This window comes from Tiliqua scincoides, chromosome 4 (assembly GCF_035046505.1).
Source record: "Tiliqua scincoides isolate rTilSci1 chromosome 4, rTilSci1.hap2, whole genome shotgun sequence".
Taxonomy (NCBI): domain Eukaryota; kingdom Metazoa; phylum Chordata; class Lepidosauria; order Squamata; family Scincidae; genus Tiliqua; species Tiliqua scincoides.
Window position 1 is genome coordinate 10,431,971 of NC_089824.1, and position 16,788 is coordinate 10,448,758.

Consider the following 16,788-nt stretch of genomic DNA (forward strand, 5'->3'; position numbering starts at 1 on the left):
AGTGAGGGAGTCCCCACCATCTTCCTCTGCAATCTGTTGCACTATCTGATGGGACCTAGCTGCACAAGTGGTTAATAAATACTTTGTTGTTCCTCTTTTTCTTAATTATCCCCATCATAAACTTGTATTGTTGCAGCTTTCACCCTCACCTCTCTCATCAGAGCTGGACCACTGGCCACTACACAGCAGTGAAACTCCCCCCCCCCCCGTGAACATGTTAACAAGCACACCTGGTAACAGGTGTCAGAACAATGAGGACTTTTTTATTTGCTCAGGCTTTTCATTGACTGGCTTTTGATGTGTTTTAGATTGGAGGTATCTGTGCTTTATTTTGTAATGGTGTGATTATTTGTGTTTTTAAACTGCAAACCATTCTGGAGGTCTTATGACTGGCAGGCAGTGTCCGTAAATGTGTCATTGGAGCACAAGACTTTTTCAGCAAGCTCTCGATTTCGGTTCAGCGATGTTTAAAAAATTGTTTGTAACTTTTTCACCAATCATTTTCCCCCAGTTAATTTCACTTTATTTTGAACCATTGGTGGGGTTTTGGTATTTTTGTGCGCAATTGAATTTTAGGGCACAATCCTAACCGGGTCTACTCAGAAGTAAGTCCTATTTTGTTCATTGGGGCTTACTCTCAGGAAAGTGTGGTTAGGATTGCAGCTTCAGTTATGTAAGACACATTGAGCTTTTTTCCCCCCTCCCTTTTTGAATTTGAAATGGAAGGTAAACATTCTCAAACAAGCAAGTAGACAGTTTGTACTAGAAAATACATCTGTCTCCACTCAGATATTTAACTATTGGGGTCAAACTAGATGTGCGCCAAATTATGCCACATGGCCCGATGGGGAGGGTATTTTTATTTACACAGAGCTTGTGGAGTGGGGGAGCAAACCAAGGAAAATCCCCAGTGGGACAGGGTTAGGAGGGCTTCAGAAATTTGACCCCACTGGGGCTGGGATCCCAATTGCCCCTCTCTGCCTTGCCATAGGTTATTTTTTTAGTTGAGAAAAGTCTGCCATTGAAAACCAAGGTGGTATCGTACAATCTCGAACTTTAGGTATATTGACAAAAGATAATATTTTTGAATATTTTTGAATTAACCAAATAGGAAATCTTCTCTCATCAACTGGCCTACTAGCCTATTGGCTTCTGGTACTGATTGATTATATTGGGAGGAAAGAAACTAATGGAATGTTGGTAGTATTTTTATCCAGACATGAATTGGTGTCATTTCCACTGATTTTCTCCAAAGCAATTTATGTGTTTGTCTGGATAATTGAATGCTTGCCTGTCCACTCCCTAAGAGGGCCTGAAGGTGACTCACAATGTCTGTGTTGGCTTGCCTAATGAATGAATAATGAATGAACGCATAATGAATGCAACTTAACTTGCCTGTCTTTAATGTTTTACATATTTTCCCCTTGCTAAAATTGTGTCGTAAAAAGCAACACATAGTTCAGATTGTAAGCTTAGGCACAAAGCAGTCCAGGGAAGATCCACCTATGCACTGTGTATACTGTCTTGAGTGGTTTGGGAGCTCAATGCGTGGAGGTAATGGTTTAACCTCTATTTTCCTCAGCATTATGCTCCTGATCCAGAACAGAACCCCAACAGCTGTATTCAGTGCTTAAAAAAAAAATACATGGGAGATCTGATCATGGCTCTCTTGTCGTCTTGCCCAGTTCCTTCCTTGTTTCTCTCCTGTTTGTCTAGATTAGGGTGATTCAACACACAGCCCTTGAAAAGCCCCGCTGCAGCCACCTTCAGCTTCAGTGGCTTTTTGATCTCCCTGCCACACTGTTCTGGCTTCTCCTGATCAAACAGGTACAAACTGCAAGGCAGGAGATTCTGGTTGGATATAAGGAATTATTAACAGTAAGGGCAGTTCAGCAGTAGAACAGATTGCCAATGGAGGTGGGGGATTCTTCATCATTAGCAATCTTCAAGCAGAGGTTCACCTGCTGGAGATGCACTAGGAGAATTTCCTGCTACAGGCAAGGGGTTGACTATATCACCTTGGGTCCCTTCCAGTTCTATGATATGATCCATGTCTCAGGCTCTCTACTTGTTCAGTAGCAAATTTTTCAGATGGGCTTGCATATTTATGAGGACACCTAGTAGTTTCGATATTCATGTCACACCCTCATTCTTTTGCAGTTCAGAGAATGGGATAAGGAGCATAAGAACATAAGAACAGCCCCACTGCACCAGGCCACAGGCCCATCTAGTCCAGCTTCCTGTATCTCACAGTGGCCCGCCAAATGCCCCAGGGAGCACACCAGATAACAAGAGACCTCATCCTGGTGCCCTCCCTTGCATCTGGCATTCTGACATAGCCCATTTCTAAAATTAGGAGGTTGCACATACACATCATGGCTTGTAACCCGTACTGGATTTTTCCTCCAGAAACTTGTCCAATCAAGCAGGCAGGCCGAGGTACAATAAACACCGCCAGGCCAAAACCTGGTCAGGACAAGATGGCACGTACCACATCCTTGTAGATTTGTGGTTGATCCTCCAGCAGCTGAAACTTTTCGGAAACCATTCCTGCATCCAAGGTAAACTCCAGGAGTTATGTTGAAATCAAGATCTCTGAGGAAATGAATGGAAGGACCTGCCTGAAATTGCTTGGAGTCCAAATGGAGAACAAAATCACCGCTCCTTATCAGTGCCTCAAAGCGTCCAATGAGATTTTCACCCACCATTGCTTTTTCTGTAAATAAATAAATACAGCACAGGATTGCAGGGAGGAAATCAGAGCTTGATAAACTTTATCTACTAACATAATCTGATTAACCAGGTGGTAAAATGTATTGATCATGCTCAGCTTTCCTTTTTTTGTTTGTTTTTTTTGAGGAAAAAAAACTTCCTAGTCCTCATGATAGTGATAAAAATGGAAAATATGAACAGACTGGATTAAATGCAATTATTAAATTGCAACAATGCTGTCGCACCTCTATTCAGATGTTTGAATTGCAGACATTCCAGTACACACATGGAGCTCCTATGCCTTAAGAACATAAGAATAGCCCCCCTGGATCAGGCCATAGGCCCATCTAGGTCTTCAATGGTTTCTTCATTCAGTCCAGTAGAAGTAGGCTAAAATGCACATTCTTCTTGCACAAGCAAATTGAAATGAATGGGGTAGGCTGTTGACACATACCTGGCCCAGTCCGACTGAGCTGCTGTGCTTCTGGAATGCATGTCCTAATAGCACAGTGTGCTTCATGGTGGTCACAAAACACGACCAGCCATTCTGTGCAGCCAGGACACTACCACAAGTGGCTTCCAGAGAACCCCCGAAACCAGTAAGTCAATGCAGGGGTGGGAGGAAAAGCGAGGGAAGGGAATGGGGTGGAGACCAGGGCAGGGAGAAGGGTATGTTGAGGCTGGGAAGGGGTGTTAATGTTGGCAATAGCTCTGCCACAGTATCCTATCCCCCTTCTGGGTCTCGATCTGCCTTCCCAGGTCCACTCGGACTTGTGGCAGCAAAATGTTCCTTTACCCATGGGGGACCTCCGGGACTTTCCTCATAGAGTAGCAACTGATGTGTCGCCAAACTTGTGACTGCTGTGCAGCATAAATCAGTCCCTGTTTGGACCAGTGCACGGCTCAGCAGGAGCCCCTCCATCTCTGTGGCACAATGCTCTGGGCAGTCACGTCTGTAGCCCACTGTCCCAGAAGGCGTTGCGCCTGCATTTCAGAACGGATGTGACTGCCTGGTTGCTTGAACAACAGTAATGGAGGGAAGTCTTGTGAGCAGCACCCTGGAACAGCAAGTGCTTCTCACACAGGGGAGAGATGCAGCATTGTGCTGGATCCAGCCTGTGGGTCGTGGTTTGGCAAGCACTATCTTACAGGTTGGAGCGTGTGCTCAAAGGGTATAACTGCATCAGTGGTGAGTGCAAGGTTTAGATAGGATTGGGCTGTAAGTCTACTGGGCTGAAGTCCTACTTTTATCCTGGCAGAAAGAGACAAGAATAACATGTGTACTGGAATTTTCTGTCTCTCTGCCTGCATTCTCATGGGCCATTCACAAGTATCACAAGGGGCATGCATTTTCTACTCAGGTTTCTACAGGCGAGTACATGCATTGCAAGGAGAGACCCTTAGATCTGAAATAGAGTCTCAATGTAAGGCCTTTAGATAAGAAAAAGAAGAAACCTAATCAGCAGTTGAGTTTCATGCACCTTGAAACTATTAAATTGCATGGCAGTCTGGGACATTTTACATCCACTGAGGTTTAATTCCTACATTTTCCGTTTATCATACAGTCGATGATCACTCCTTGTCAAGGAACAGACCCAATATGTTCTCTGGATGGTCCAGAGAGCCTTCTAAATCACAATGTTCTTACTACACATCTAAATACAACTTCTCCGTTGATCCAATGCACATATGAGTCAGTTAATATTGCAACTTTCCCACATAATCAAGCCCAGGTGCATAGTTGTAAACACAAATACGTTGCAGAACTGGTCATCAGACAAGCACACCACCCACAGCCAGCTCCTGGAGATGTTTACATTTGGTCCTTGTTAAAGAAAACAGACAGACAGACAGACAGACAGACAGACAGACAGACAGACAGACAGACAGACAGACAGAGAAACATCCAATTGGAAAAATGAATGCATGCAAGATCACTGGGAACAGAATTAAACAACTAGGGAGTTGGAATGGAACCTTATCCAGAGATAGAACAGTAGCCGTAGTATGAAGTATGAAAGAAACCTAAACTTGGAATTCAAAGTGTGCCTCTTGTCTTTTGAATGACAGGAAAGTGGCAGAAGGAGCCTTCCTAGTTTGTGCAAGAAAACAAGATTTCATACATTGGATCAGAATGCCAGCTGATGGTCAATGTTCCTTTTTATATTAGGAGCAGAACTACTGCTGATGACCATCCATGCCAGCTCCCACCCTGTCCCCATTGCTTCTTGGGGTGCAGAGCTAGAACATTTGGGGGGGGGGGAAAGAGCAGAGACTGGGAACTCTCTTTGATAGTCTTTAACCTTTCCTTTCTGGAAATTTCCTTAAAGATTCCTTTCTATACTCTAGTCCAGAGATTTTCAACAATTTTCTTTTCATGGCACACTGACCTCTATGGTCTTCTCTATGGTCTTTGCCTTTTGTAATGTCAATTCCAAATTCCGGGAGATTTTTCTGGGTTCTGTGGCTCTGATTCTAAGGCAAGTGTCTGTAGTAACGAATTGTTACTACAATGGAGATGGTGGAGGAAGGAGGCAGGTAATTTGTTACTATAGACCAGTGGTTCCCAAACTTTTTAGCACTGGAATCCGCTTTTTAAAATAACACTCTCCTGGGACCCACCTAGGTTTACCAGACTTAAAAAAAAAAACTAGAAGGAAATACTATTTATTTATTTACTATAACCAGGAAAAAGACCCTCAAACTTTTATCTCCCTATATTTATACATGCTTGCAAACTGCTAGAGCTGAGCTCTTTGCAGGGTAATCAGTATCTGATTTTTGAACAGCCATAGGGCTTGAGGCAATTATCTGATCTTTCCATTACCCTTTGGGGACCCACCAAAAATCAGGTCACAACCCACCAGTGGGTCCCCGACCAACAGAGTCACAGAACCCAGTCAGGTTTTCAGCGATTTTTGACTGCTGCGCTCTGAACGCTGTGGCACACCTGGAGTATTTCACAGCATGCCAATGTGCCACAGTACTACAGTTGCACATTGCTGCTCTAGTCAAACCAGAATGTTCTTTGCAGTGCCAAGACTCTGAAAGCTCCAAGATTCCTTCATTTGTGTGTAGGGGGGTTGGGGAGGATTTCTTCATGAATCACTCACAACTTCCCTGGCAGATGCCTAGCACACCATGATCTTCCAAGAATGGACAGAGAAGAACAGATTTGGAAGAACATAGCAGACAAATGGAAATGCTGAATGATACCAATGCTGTGCAAATCAGGAAATGAAGCTGCCGGGACATCCTCAAGCAATGCTCTCCACGTGATATTCACTCCCAGGCGATCCACAGCCAAACACTCCACGCGCACAGCAGAATCGCCACAGACAGGAGCAGATTCCAGGTGCCCAAAAGCATTTCCCTGAAAAGAAAGAAACCAGACTTTCCCCACATCCAAATCGGTTGACATGCTTGACTGCCTGGAACATTGCACATGGTCCTGTGGATGTGGTTTTGCAATGCTAAATACTAAGGGCTGATGAAAGGCTTAACAGAAGGCGTTTAACAGCTCTTAATGTCCTCCAGTCTCTGGAATGTTTCACCCATCAGTGTTTGGGACAGAGAGATGGAAGCAGTCTGCATCCATCTTTGGGACACAGGGGGGTGAGAGAATTTCAGCTGGAGGTGGATGAGAGGTGTTCTGTTGACTGAAGCACTTTTCTCCCAAGCCTGGCTCATTCCTGATATCAGAGTCAAGCTGGGGTATGAATTGCAGTATCAGAATGCCAGAAGCCCAACCCCTACTTTATACATATATAGAACAAAAATGGCTACTTGCATCACATCTAGTTTGGCTTTTCTAACTATTTTGTTTTGTGCTTTTCTTTGATAAATACGATTCCCTTTTTACGTCACCAAACAATGGAAATAAAGAGCTGCTCTATCATCCGTTATGGTCCACCAGGTGTTGAACTAGTGACTGCAAGGCTCATAATATTCTTCAGTCAACCCAATTCTAGTTTAATCAATCAGAACTGGGGCTGCAGTCAAAGCCCAATGGAGAAGTAAAAAAACAAAACCCTGATTTTCTGAATCAAGAAAATATTTATTCGCTTGGCAGAGGGAAACAGACGGTACCTGAATATGACACAAACCACGGGCATTCATCTCATCCAGAATAAAAATCTGGAATGCCTCTAGCAAACCAGAGTAGTCCAGACTGCAGGCCTTCTCAGGGGGCAACAAGAACTGGAACTGACTTTGAGTTTCAACACTCTGGAATGGCTGGAGCTCTAGAAATAGAATTAAGGAAAGAGGTGTTAAATGAAAGATACAGACATATCCACTTTTCCCTCTGAGGGTCACTCTTTATACATTTAACAGAATCATGCCGCAGGAGTACAGTTAAAGTCTCCTACTTCCCTACTGCAACCTGGTCCATGGGGGGCTTAAGTCAGCTGCTACTTGTCAAAGAAAATAGGAGGATATCAAAGGAAAGTGATGCATTTAATGTCTCATGTAGTTTGACCTTACGTGTGATGAGTGTGGTGCTTATTACCAATTAAGTTATATTACAGTTGGCCCTCGATGTCCACAAAGGGATTCATTCCCAAACTCACACCCCTCCCCCGTAGATACAGAAACCTACAGTTAAGCGAATCTGTGGGTCTGGAACATCAGAGGACCTCTGGAGGCAACCAGAATCACCTTCCAATTGTGTTGAGAGGTGTTCTGAGGTTCGGAGAGGCAGCACACGCAGCCTCTAAGAGGCTCAGAAAGCCACACACACTGGAGGTGTTGGAAAGGCACTTTTGGTTTCCACTGGCCTCAGAAAGCCTCCTGGACACAACTAGAATGAGCTTCTGGTCACATCATGAAGGTCAGGTGAGGCCCTCCAGTAGGGGTTTAGAACCCACACTGAGTCAAATCTGCAGGTTCCAAACCTGTGGATAAAGAGACATCATCATCTCATTATCATCAATGGTGTCACAGCCCACCAGCTATTTGGGCTAGGATTTTTGGGTGCTCACTAGTTCAAACTCTATCCAAGAGTTTAAGCAATGGTGAGATATTAACATGTAATGTTCAGTGTTCCTAGTAGCATGACAAACTATTACTTGTCAACGCCTATATTGGCCAGATATTTCTTAAGAGCCTTGGGGTTTGCACCTAGTGCATCAATGACAAAAGGGAGGCTGCTTTCTTTCCCCAAAGGCACTGTATTTCAGTTTCCAGATCTTTGTATTTTGTGATCTTTTCCAATTGTTTCTATCATCATCATCTATTCATCCTCTGTCATTCCATCTGTTAAATGGGTGGGATGAGAAGCAAGCACAAAGTGACTACTCTCCAACTGTACACTATAAAGAATCCACAAATGATAGCAACAGGTGTGGTTTGCTTTTAAATATATATAAAAAAAAATTATGGGCACAAATCCATTCCCAATTAAGCAGCCTCATTGCTTTAGCAAGTACCTACTTAACTCTCCCCGCTTGACATCATTAGGACTCAAAAGTGTGAAACGCTGGCTAAATGGTCCTGAAATCTGTTTGAGGTCATTTTATATTACTTTTAAAGAAAAACACCCAAAACGCCAAGCGGGGAAAAACAGGGAACAGTAGTATAATTTGAGATACTGATTTAAAACGTATGTTCCCCACTGTTTGGCAGTGCTCAGACCTTATATGTAGGTCACCGCTCCTCTCTACTCACATCTACTGACAAGCCAAGCTGTCGAATTATGTGAATGCAGAAGAGAGAGCGAGAGATGCATGCCAAGATTCAGAAGATTTTCTTTCATTATTGTTGTTAGTTTTCCCTCCCCCATTTAAAACGTTTTTCTCAAAATGCCAGAAGGCAAGGCAGTAAACATTGGAAATAAACTTAGAGAACTGATTGCTGCAGAGAAAAAAAAAGGCAGAAGTAACAAAATCCAGTGATTGTGTGAACCGGCTTTAAGCATCTGGCACTCATCAGTTCAGCTCGGAGTAAGCGCCTGTGGTAGCAAGTACAGATGGGTGAAGGGCACAGAGCCCAGTAACTGCCACCCACTGCCAGGCTTCCTGTCCTGAACTGGGTTAAAAACTGGGACAGTAGAGTGTTGCCTTTGGCCTGATCCAGCAGGGCTCTTCTTATGCCACCATGCAGAACCAGGGGAAATCAGATGGGAGGAGGCTGCTTTGGGGAAACCTCCCTCCTAGAAGAATGGAGATACTCAATCCCCATTGGGGGGGGAGAGTTGCTGTAAAAGCCAGGCATCGCAAACGTGAGCAGTCTGTAAAGACGGGGTAAAGCAGTTCACTCTTGAGTAAACAGAAAAGCAAAAAGAATGTTCCGATAAGGGGTTACACAAAAAGATGGAAGGCCCACTCTAAGGACCTCCAAGTGCCTCAGAACACCTCCCATATGCAACCAGAAGTCAAGAATGTGCACTGCCAGTGGCTTTTAGTTGCATCCTAGAGGACTTCTGAGGAGGTGGAGAGGAACGTTGAATAGGAGACAGACCCAGTGAGGCCTCTTGAGGGCCTGCTGTGGCTTTAACATGAGTAATTGTGGTGCCACGACTCTGCTGCCCTCCCTGTGGACTCCAGCATCTGTGGATTTCAGTATCTGCAAGGGGAGGAGCCCTGGAATGGATCCCCCATTCCAGATAGTGAGGGCCCAATGTAATGCCAAAGGCTGATCCAGAGTTATTTATCACATCTGAGTTCCCCCAAGAAGCCCAAGGCAACAAACATGAAATTATGTCCCTAACAAATTTGCCCATGGCCACTCAGGGCCAAAACAGACAATAAATAGATCACATTGTTGGGATGTGCATTTTTTAAACACTCACAGCAACTGTGTGGGTCTCTAATTTGGAAATGAACCCTGGTAAGGGGGTAGGGAGGCTTTAATTCAGCAGTCCTGATCAGGGTAGCATCCCCCACACCACAGGTACTATTTTATAGAGGGGAAAGCTTCCATTTCTACCAATGGGAGCTTCTTCCCTTAAAAACAGCACCTGCAAGGAGGCCAAATCTGGGTCAGGACCACAACGGGTGCAAAGAATTAATGGCCCCATCCCCTACTCCTTCTATGATTACAATCCAAATTGGGGGCCCTTTTATTTGCATTTATTTGTACTTTTATTTGCATATATAAGCAAAGACATGCAGAACTCAAAATGCACAATCTACAGTTGTCTAGATGGGTTCCTATCTTCATAGAGAGTTTCCCCCAGTCAAACCCGAGTCTCTACCAGTCACAATATGACACGGTCTCCTTGCAACCCAAGCAGCTGCTTAACTCCTGTGCTTACTTTGACAGGTCTGAGGATGGGGAGGCTCCCCTAGCCAAAGGCGACTCTCCGTATTGCAGAGCAGCATCTCTGTACTGGAAACTGCACTGTGGAACCCTGGAGCACAAATCACTTTGCACCTCTGAGTCTTTGGAATGTCCGGAGAAGAGGCATTGTTGCAAAAAAGACCTCCATTGATTACATCGGGGTTGTCGAAAGGCAAGCGACACTGGGGACCTAAGAAGATGATGTAGAAGGTCAAGCAAATGAGATTAGAAAGGATACCTAAGTACAAACTCAAGTCTCTCTTGGAAACATTTAGAGCAGGAGGGAGACTCGATCAAATAAATAAGTAAAGCTGTTTCACTTCAAAGAAGTGTCTTGAACATGCCCACTGTATTTCCAAGCAAATTCTTACAACAAGCTTCAGTGACCTTGGTCCCAAGCCTAATGTAAAGCACACCAAATCTAATTTAAAGGGGCAGAGGATCTCCTAGTCTCTGCTCTCTTGGGAGGGGGGAAACCTTCATCTTTTCAACTGATGAAAAGCTCGGGTGGCATAGTGGTTAGGGAGTTGGACTTAGACCTGGAAGAGCCAGTTCAAATCCCTGCTCAGCCATTCTGATGTATCTAAAAGGAGAAGGGATGCAAGCAGTGGGAAGCAGTAAGATACGTGGCATTAAACATCTCTGACATGCATGTCGACAAGCAAATACTGGATCCCACCCAGCTATCCTAGATGGAAGCTGCAAATGACCTCAGGAGAGACTCTCTCATATGGAACCGATTAGTTTGGATGGAAACCTCACTGGATGCAATGGGCATTCCAAAGTTACTACTTGCCTGTATAAACTGTCTCTTGTGATCAGGAGGATGGATTTATTGTTCTTTCCCACCCTCCCATCTGCTGACGGGCCATGTTCCTGCCTTCCAGCTATGCCCCAAATTGTGGGAAACTTCCCCACCTAGTTGCTGGCTTTCTCTAACAGTCAACGAGATGGCTAAAGCACTCTAAAGAAGAGGAAGCATCTCCCATGCTGCGGGGATGAGACCTTGCCATGTGAGGTCTTGTAGAAGGTCTCGGCGCTTGACTTAAGTACCATCATATGCTGTCTGGAAGCAGTTTTTATTAAGGTATTTATTCAGATTCAGCCCATCGGTTTTTCAACTGGCAGACAGCGTAGGCAACAGCTTTTCAAGGTTTCAAGACCTTTACTGGCAGTGGTGTAGCTACAGGAGTAAGCCCAGCAGGCAGGTTGTTTGGCAACCTTCAGTCTCGAAAGACTATGGTATAAGCCTGCAGCACCCAGTATTCCCAGGCGGTTTCCCATTCAAGTATTAACCAGGCCTGACCCTGCTTAGCTTCTGAGATCAGACAAGATCCAGCAGGCAGGAGGGGCTGTTTATATGGTGTGTTGTGGTGCCTGCAATACTTATCCCCTTCCCATAGCTACACCACTGCTTCCTGATTATCTTTTTTGCACTCAATGAGTGGGTGAATAGTGGCCTGAGTTCACATTCAAACATGACAGTTCAGGACCAGATACGTTAAGCCCCACCTGCCTCTTGAGACTGGGAGAAAAAGGCAGGTTTCAGCTTCCATTGCATTGAGAGTCATTGCATTGCAGGCAATGAACACAGATTGGAAACACACATTAGATATCACCGCAGTAAATGAGATCATCTTCCAAAGATTATTTCCCCAGTGACAAAACAGCAAACGGCAACTTTTGCAATAAAACCTGGAACACCAAACAGCTTCTAAACATGCAATTCAATTAATGACGAAATTTAAAAATGTCTGCCACTTTAAATGAAAAGGAGAGTTGGCATCACATTTTAAAGGTATTTTAATTCTGCCAGTTATGTGAGTGGGGGGCACTCATTGGTGTTGGAAATGGTACAAACCAGGACAAACTACCAGCTGATGCTCAAACTGGCCCTAAGAATGATCAACTGAGACAGCTCCCAATATGCCTCTGGATACCAGTTGCAGGGAAGTAACAGCAGTGGAGGTATCACCTCCGGCTTGCGGGCTTCCCAAAGGCATCTAATCCCTCCATTGGGCCCTAGGAGTGTTATGTGACAGCTTTCTGCCCAACTGGCAACTTTCAGGGTCAGGAGACAACTTCTTTGCTGCAGGTGTGGTGACTGTAAGTACAGATTCATGCTCTCTGGAACTAGGAAATACTATCACTTTGGTAGACTGCATGTGTAACCCTAGATTTGCACCATGTTATCCCCACAACAATTCTACAGGAAATTAGGCAGCAAGACCATCACTTGTCCAAGGTCATACAGAGTTTTGTTGTTGAGCCAAAATCTGAGCCCCGGTCTATCCAGCCTTTAAGTGGCTCAATTAACCTTTCAGTCTCAAAGGTGCAGGCAGAAAAATCACATTTGCAAGAGCACCTCCAGGATCCTGAGAGTTGCAATCCCAGATTTAAGGATTTTTGTTTGCGGCCTTTTTAAAAAAGCTCTAAATTCTCAGGATTGCCAAACCAAGCCTTGTAATGAAAAACAGCATCTCCTGCTTGGCTGGGATCATTTTAAACCAGTGAAAAATTGTTCATAGACTTCAGGGGTGACTCACGTTCACATGCAGGCCTCTTGCCATGGACTCGTGTCCCAGGAGCCTCCTCTCCATTTACAAAGACACACCAACAGCTTTCCTGGGCCTCGTCGCATTGCACGGTTGAGAAGGTCCCACTGTCAATCTCACACTGAGGGATGTAGCCTGGACCACTCTCCCGTAAGAGAGCTCGGGACTTCAGCATGCTGCAGTAACCAGGACCTTCAAAATAAGGGGGTGAATGAGAGACCCTGACCAGTGGTACCAATGGCAGCTTCACACCTATCCACCCCCCCCCCAGATAACTGCTTTGGGGGACATTTTTGTCAGGAGTCCATCACAAGGGGAAAGACCCTCCCTGCAAGCTGTGGTCCTGATGTCACAACAGCTACAAAGCAGACATGCAGGGCCAAACTATGAGTTTCATGGGATGTATCATTTGGCCCTGATCTTCCTAGCATGTTGTTTGCAGGACCAAACACTGGCCAGGTGACAGCAGCAACAGGTGAGGCAGAAAAAAAAATCGTAAGCACTTACAACGAGCTGTGCCGTCTGAATCTATGCTACTCTGCTGAAGGACTTCTCCTGACACAGGATCGACGCACCAGGCCTGCGTGCCAGATTTCTGTAGCACAGAGTAGGTACCAGCCTAGGCAAAAGGAGTGGCAAAGTCATGGTAGAATGTTTGGCTTTCTCCAGGGCTGCTATTGAGAAAGGCATGATCTAGAAAGCAGTGGGGCATTTGTTCAGATTGACAGAACCATTTTCCACATGGTGATGCTACGTTTGGGAGCCAAGGACAATATTGTGGGGTTTACTCAGACTGTGAGTAATTTAGACAAATCAGGATTTCAGACCCTGGTTTGTTAACTGACCAGATGTAGAATCAAGAATTCACATTGCCTGAGTTTGGACGCCAGGGAAACTCAGTCTTGAGCACACCACAAGTTGAACCTTTGAATTGCCTTTCCTTGCACACCAAAGAAAAGGGGCGAGGGAGTGTACATGAGACCAAGGCTCACTATGGCTCATTCACAAACATGTCAATCATGATTTAGTGAATCACCTGAATCAGCCTCTGTTTCTAGTCTGGTCACATTCCCCCCCCCCCCCCAATTGGGGTATTCCTGTAAATGTTCCCATAATACTTTTGGAAATGTGCTGTGGGAATGATGCAGATGAATGAACTGCAACCCCAACATCCTTGAGACTTAGGGCATATCTGCCAGCTGTTCAGGATTACCATGGCCCAGTATGCCATATTGCTGCACAGCCAACACCTGGATTCTGTCCCAGATTGCCGTATTCTCATGTTTCATCTTTGGACCATGAATGGCAGAATGCGTTGTTTTTTTTTAATCCAGAAAAATTTGAATGTTCTGAAATTCAGACTGCAAATGGACAGTTTGGATTACAGTTTAATAATCCAAATCTGTTTCAATACTAAACAGCTTGCCTTTTGGCAGGAGGGAGCAAACAGGTCTGCTGAAGTAGCATTTTGTTTCGATCCAGTCCTTCTCCAGCTGGAAATCAATGTGTTTGTTTGAGAGCGCTGACATGATGTCTGACCTGTTTGAAACCAGAAACTTCCTTAGTATGCAAATCCCAGACAGTTAGTGCCTTACTGACCCAGTCATCTATTCCCCTGTGCTGTCCACCCAATAGTTCTAGGTATTAGAAAAGCCAAGCTACTGAACATGCCTAGGACTGCATCCAGTTAAAATCATCAAAGAATGGTGGCAATCTCTTGCCTAGCCTGGGTGAAGGGGTCATGGACTAAGTCCATCGCCAGAATAATTTCAGTGTCTTTAAATGAGTTAGCCAAGGGTGGATGTGTCCTAGAAATCTTCAATGAAACTTGGCTTGGAGAGCAAAGAAGAGGTTACAAACTCTTTCACGGAGCTGCCCAAGAAACAAAATGGCATCAAGTAGGTTTCTGAAGAATTCAAAGCCATGCGCAGGCCAAGCATGGCACACAACTTCACTGATTAATGCCTTTTTTCCCCTTCCCCCTGCCCAACCGGCAGGGCCCAAGGGCTCCCAACCAAGCCCAATAGCAGTATATAACAGGAAGAGGGAAAAATCTCTCTTCTGGATGGAAGAGCCACAGGTAAAACATAATACACACTCATACACACTACTTGCCTTTCACAAGTAGTGCCAAAGTGGTTCATCTGTTTCCCACCTTCCTTCCATGATAGAACTTAACAGTTAGATGCCACTTGCCCATCTAAGCACAGACCTAGACCTGCTGAGTTTCAGCCAGGTCTCTTCATTGCATGCCCTCAGACCACCCCCTGGGTCATAATAGCCCCACTTCCTCACCACCACTGCATCAATGGAGGAAGCAAGATCAAACCCCCTAACCGAGCTCCAGAACTCTTTGTGTTCAGGGAAAGGTGTGAAAAGGATGCTACACAAATGCAGCTGTCTATGCTAAGGTTCTTCCATGTGATTGGGTAGGGCCCCATGTCTCCTGCACACTTCATGCACCTCCAGCAGCAGGAAACACAGAATAGAACCTCTGCAGTGGAAAAGAGTTCCCAGGATGATTTGCATGGGAGAAAGCAGTTCCTGACTTATCCTAGTTCTAGGCCATTTTGTAACAGACTTTATTTTTAATAAGCCTTATGCTAGTCACCTGACCTGGTCTGCACTGCTTATTAACAGACGAGGAAAAGTAACTCACACTGGGGCAGCTGAGCTGAGCGGGTCACCAGAGAATTGGATATGTACCGTCCTCTCCCATCTACACACCAACAGTGCCCTGGAATGCAAGAAAAGGCATATGGAAGACTTGCAGAAATGGGCAGCCCTTTGCCAGGAGATGTTCTACAGAAGAACCAGACCTTGCTAAGGCAGCACAGCTTTCCCAACAATTGGGAGATGGAGACCTCAACAGGTGGGAAACCCTGGCCTCTGAGCGGCCCACTTGGAGGCAGGCTGTGCAGCATGGCCTTTCCCAGTTTGAAGAGACACTTGGCCAACAAACTGAGGCAAAGAGGCAAAGAAGGAAGGCCCATAGCCAGGGAGACAGACCAGGGACAGACTGCACTTGCTCCCAGTGTGGAAGGGATTGTCACTCCCGAATTGGCCTTTTCAGCCACACTAGACGCTGTGCCAGAACCACCTTTCAGAGCGCGATACCATAGTCTTTTTTAAAGGGACCCTGGGTCCCTTTAGGGAGAAGGGCGGGATATAAATAAAGTTTATTATTATTATTATAGTCTTTCGAGACTGAAGGTTGCCAACAACAACTCATGACCACTCAAGTGGAAGGAGGTTCCACAGACAGGTTTTGACAGGATATCTTCTTTCGTGTTGGTGGTGTGGTTGATGCAATGACTGTTTACAAACGTATATGCTGAGCAGATACGATTAGATCAGGGGTGCCCAAACCCCGGCCCGGGGGCCACTTGCAGCCCTCGAGGCCTCTCAATGCGGCCCTCAGGGAGCCCCCAGTCTCCAATGAGCCTCTGGTCCTCCGGAGATTTATTGAAGCCTGCACTGGCCTGACGCAACTTCTCTCAGCGTGAGGGTGACTGTTTGACCTCTCATGTGAGCTGTGGGATGAGAGCTTCCTCCACTGCTTGCTTTTTCATGTCTGTGATGCAGCAGCGGCAGCAAAGGCCAGGCTTGCTTTGTGCAAGGCCTTTTATAGGCATTGAGCTATTGCAAGACCTTCATTCATTCGTCTAAGTTCATCTTTAATATATTCATTTATGTAAACTTATTCAAATTTTAAATGTAAATTAATTCTTTTTTCCCCCGGCCCCCGACACAGTGTCAGAGAGCTGATGTGGCTCTCCTGCCAAAAACTTTGGACACCCCTGGATTAGATGAACACTCCAAATTCAGAATGAAGTCTCCTTTACTGAGTACATGTATATTGCAACCGTCAGCCCACATCCTGAGCACAAGAGGAGTTACACTAACTAGTAGCCACCAGCTACCAAAGACCATCAATGCTCACTTGAAAAGGCACTTTTTAGCTACTATGTGGTCAGTAAAACCATATTAGCTGTTAATTATGCAAAAGCCTAGAGGGAAAGGTCATCTCCTCACCTGATGGATATAAGACAGAGGGGGCAATATTCACAGATTCCCTATCTACGGATTCAAGTCTGCACCCCCCACCTCTGGAGGGTCCTTTGAGACCAGCAGTGGACTCAGTGGACTCACCTCTGGACTGGTCCTTTGAGACCAGTCTGCAGCCTCTGCTGGGTTTGGACTGAGTCCTAGAGCTGAAAAAAAAAAAATCACTTCCAGT

At 45.3% G+C, this 16,788-nt stretch overlaps 1 protein-coding gene across 1 annotated transcript in view; it reads right to left on the reverse strand.

Annotated features, from left to right (window-relative positions):
* The window catches only part of TG (thyroglobulin), a 165,601-nt gene that overhangs the window by 125,054 nt on the left and 23,759 nt on the right, over window positions 1–16,788 (reverse strand). The window contains exons 13-20 of the mRNA XM_066623268.1: window positions 15,208–15,285; window positions 13,975–14,087; window positions 13,056–13,167; window positions 12,540–12,740; window positions 9,968–10,183; window positions 6,802–6,956; window positions 5,929–6,085; window positions 2,492–2,716 (exon numbers count right to left, since the gene is read on the reverse strand). Coding sequence (XP_066479365.1) covers window positions 2,492–2,716; window positions 5,929–6,085; window positions 6,802–6,956; window positions 9,968–10,183; window positions 12,540–12,740; window positions 13,056–13,167; window positions 13,975–14,087; window positions 15,208–15,285 — 1,257 coding nt within the window. The remainder of the gene's footprint in view (window positions 1–2,491; window positions 2,717–5,928; window positions 6,086–6,801; window positions 6,957–9,967; window positions 10,184–12,539; window positions 12,741–13,055; window positions 13,168–13,974; window positions 14,088–15,207; window positions 15,286–16,788) is intronic.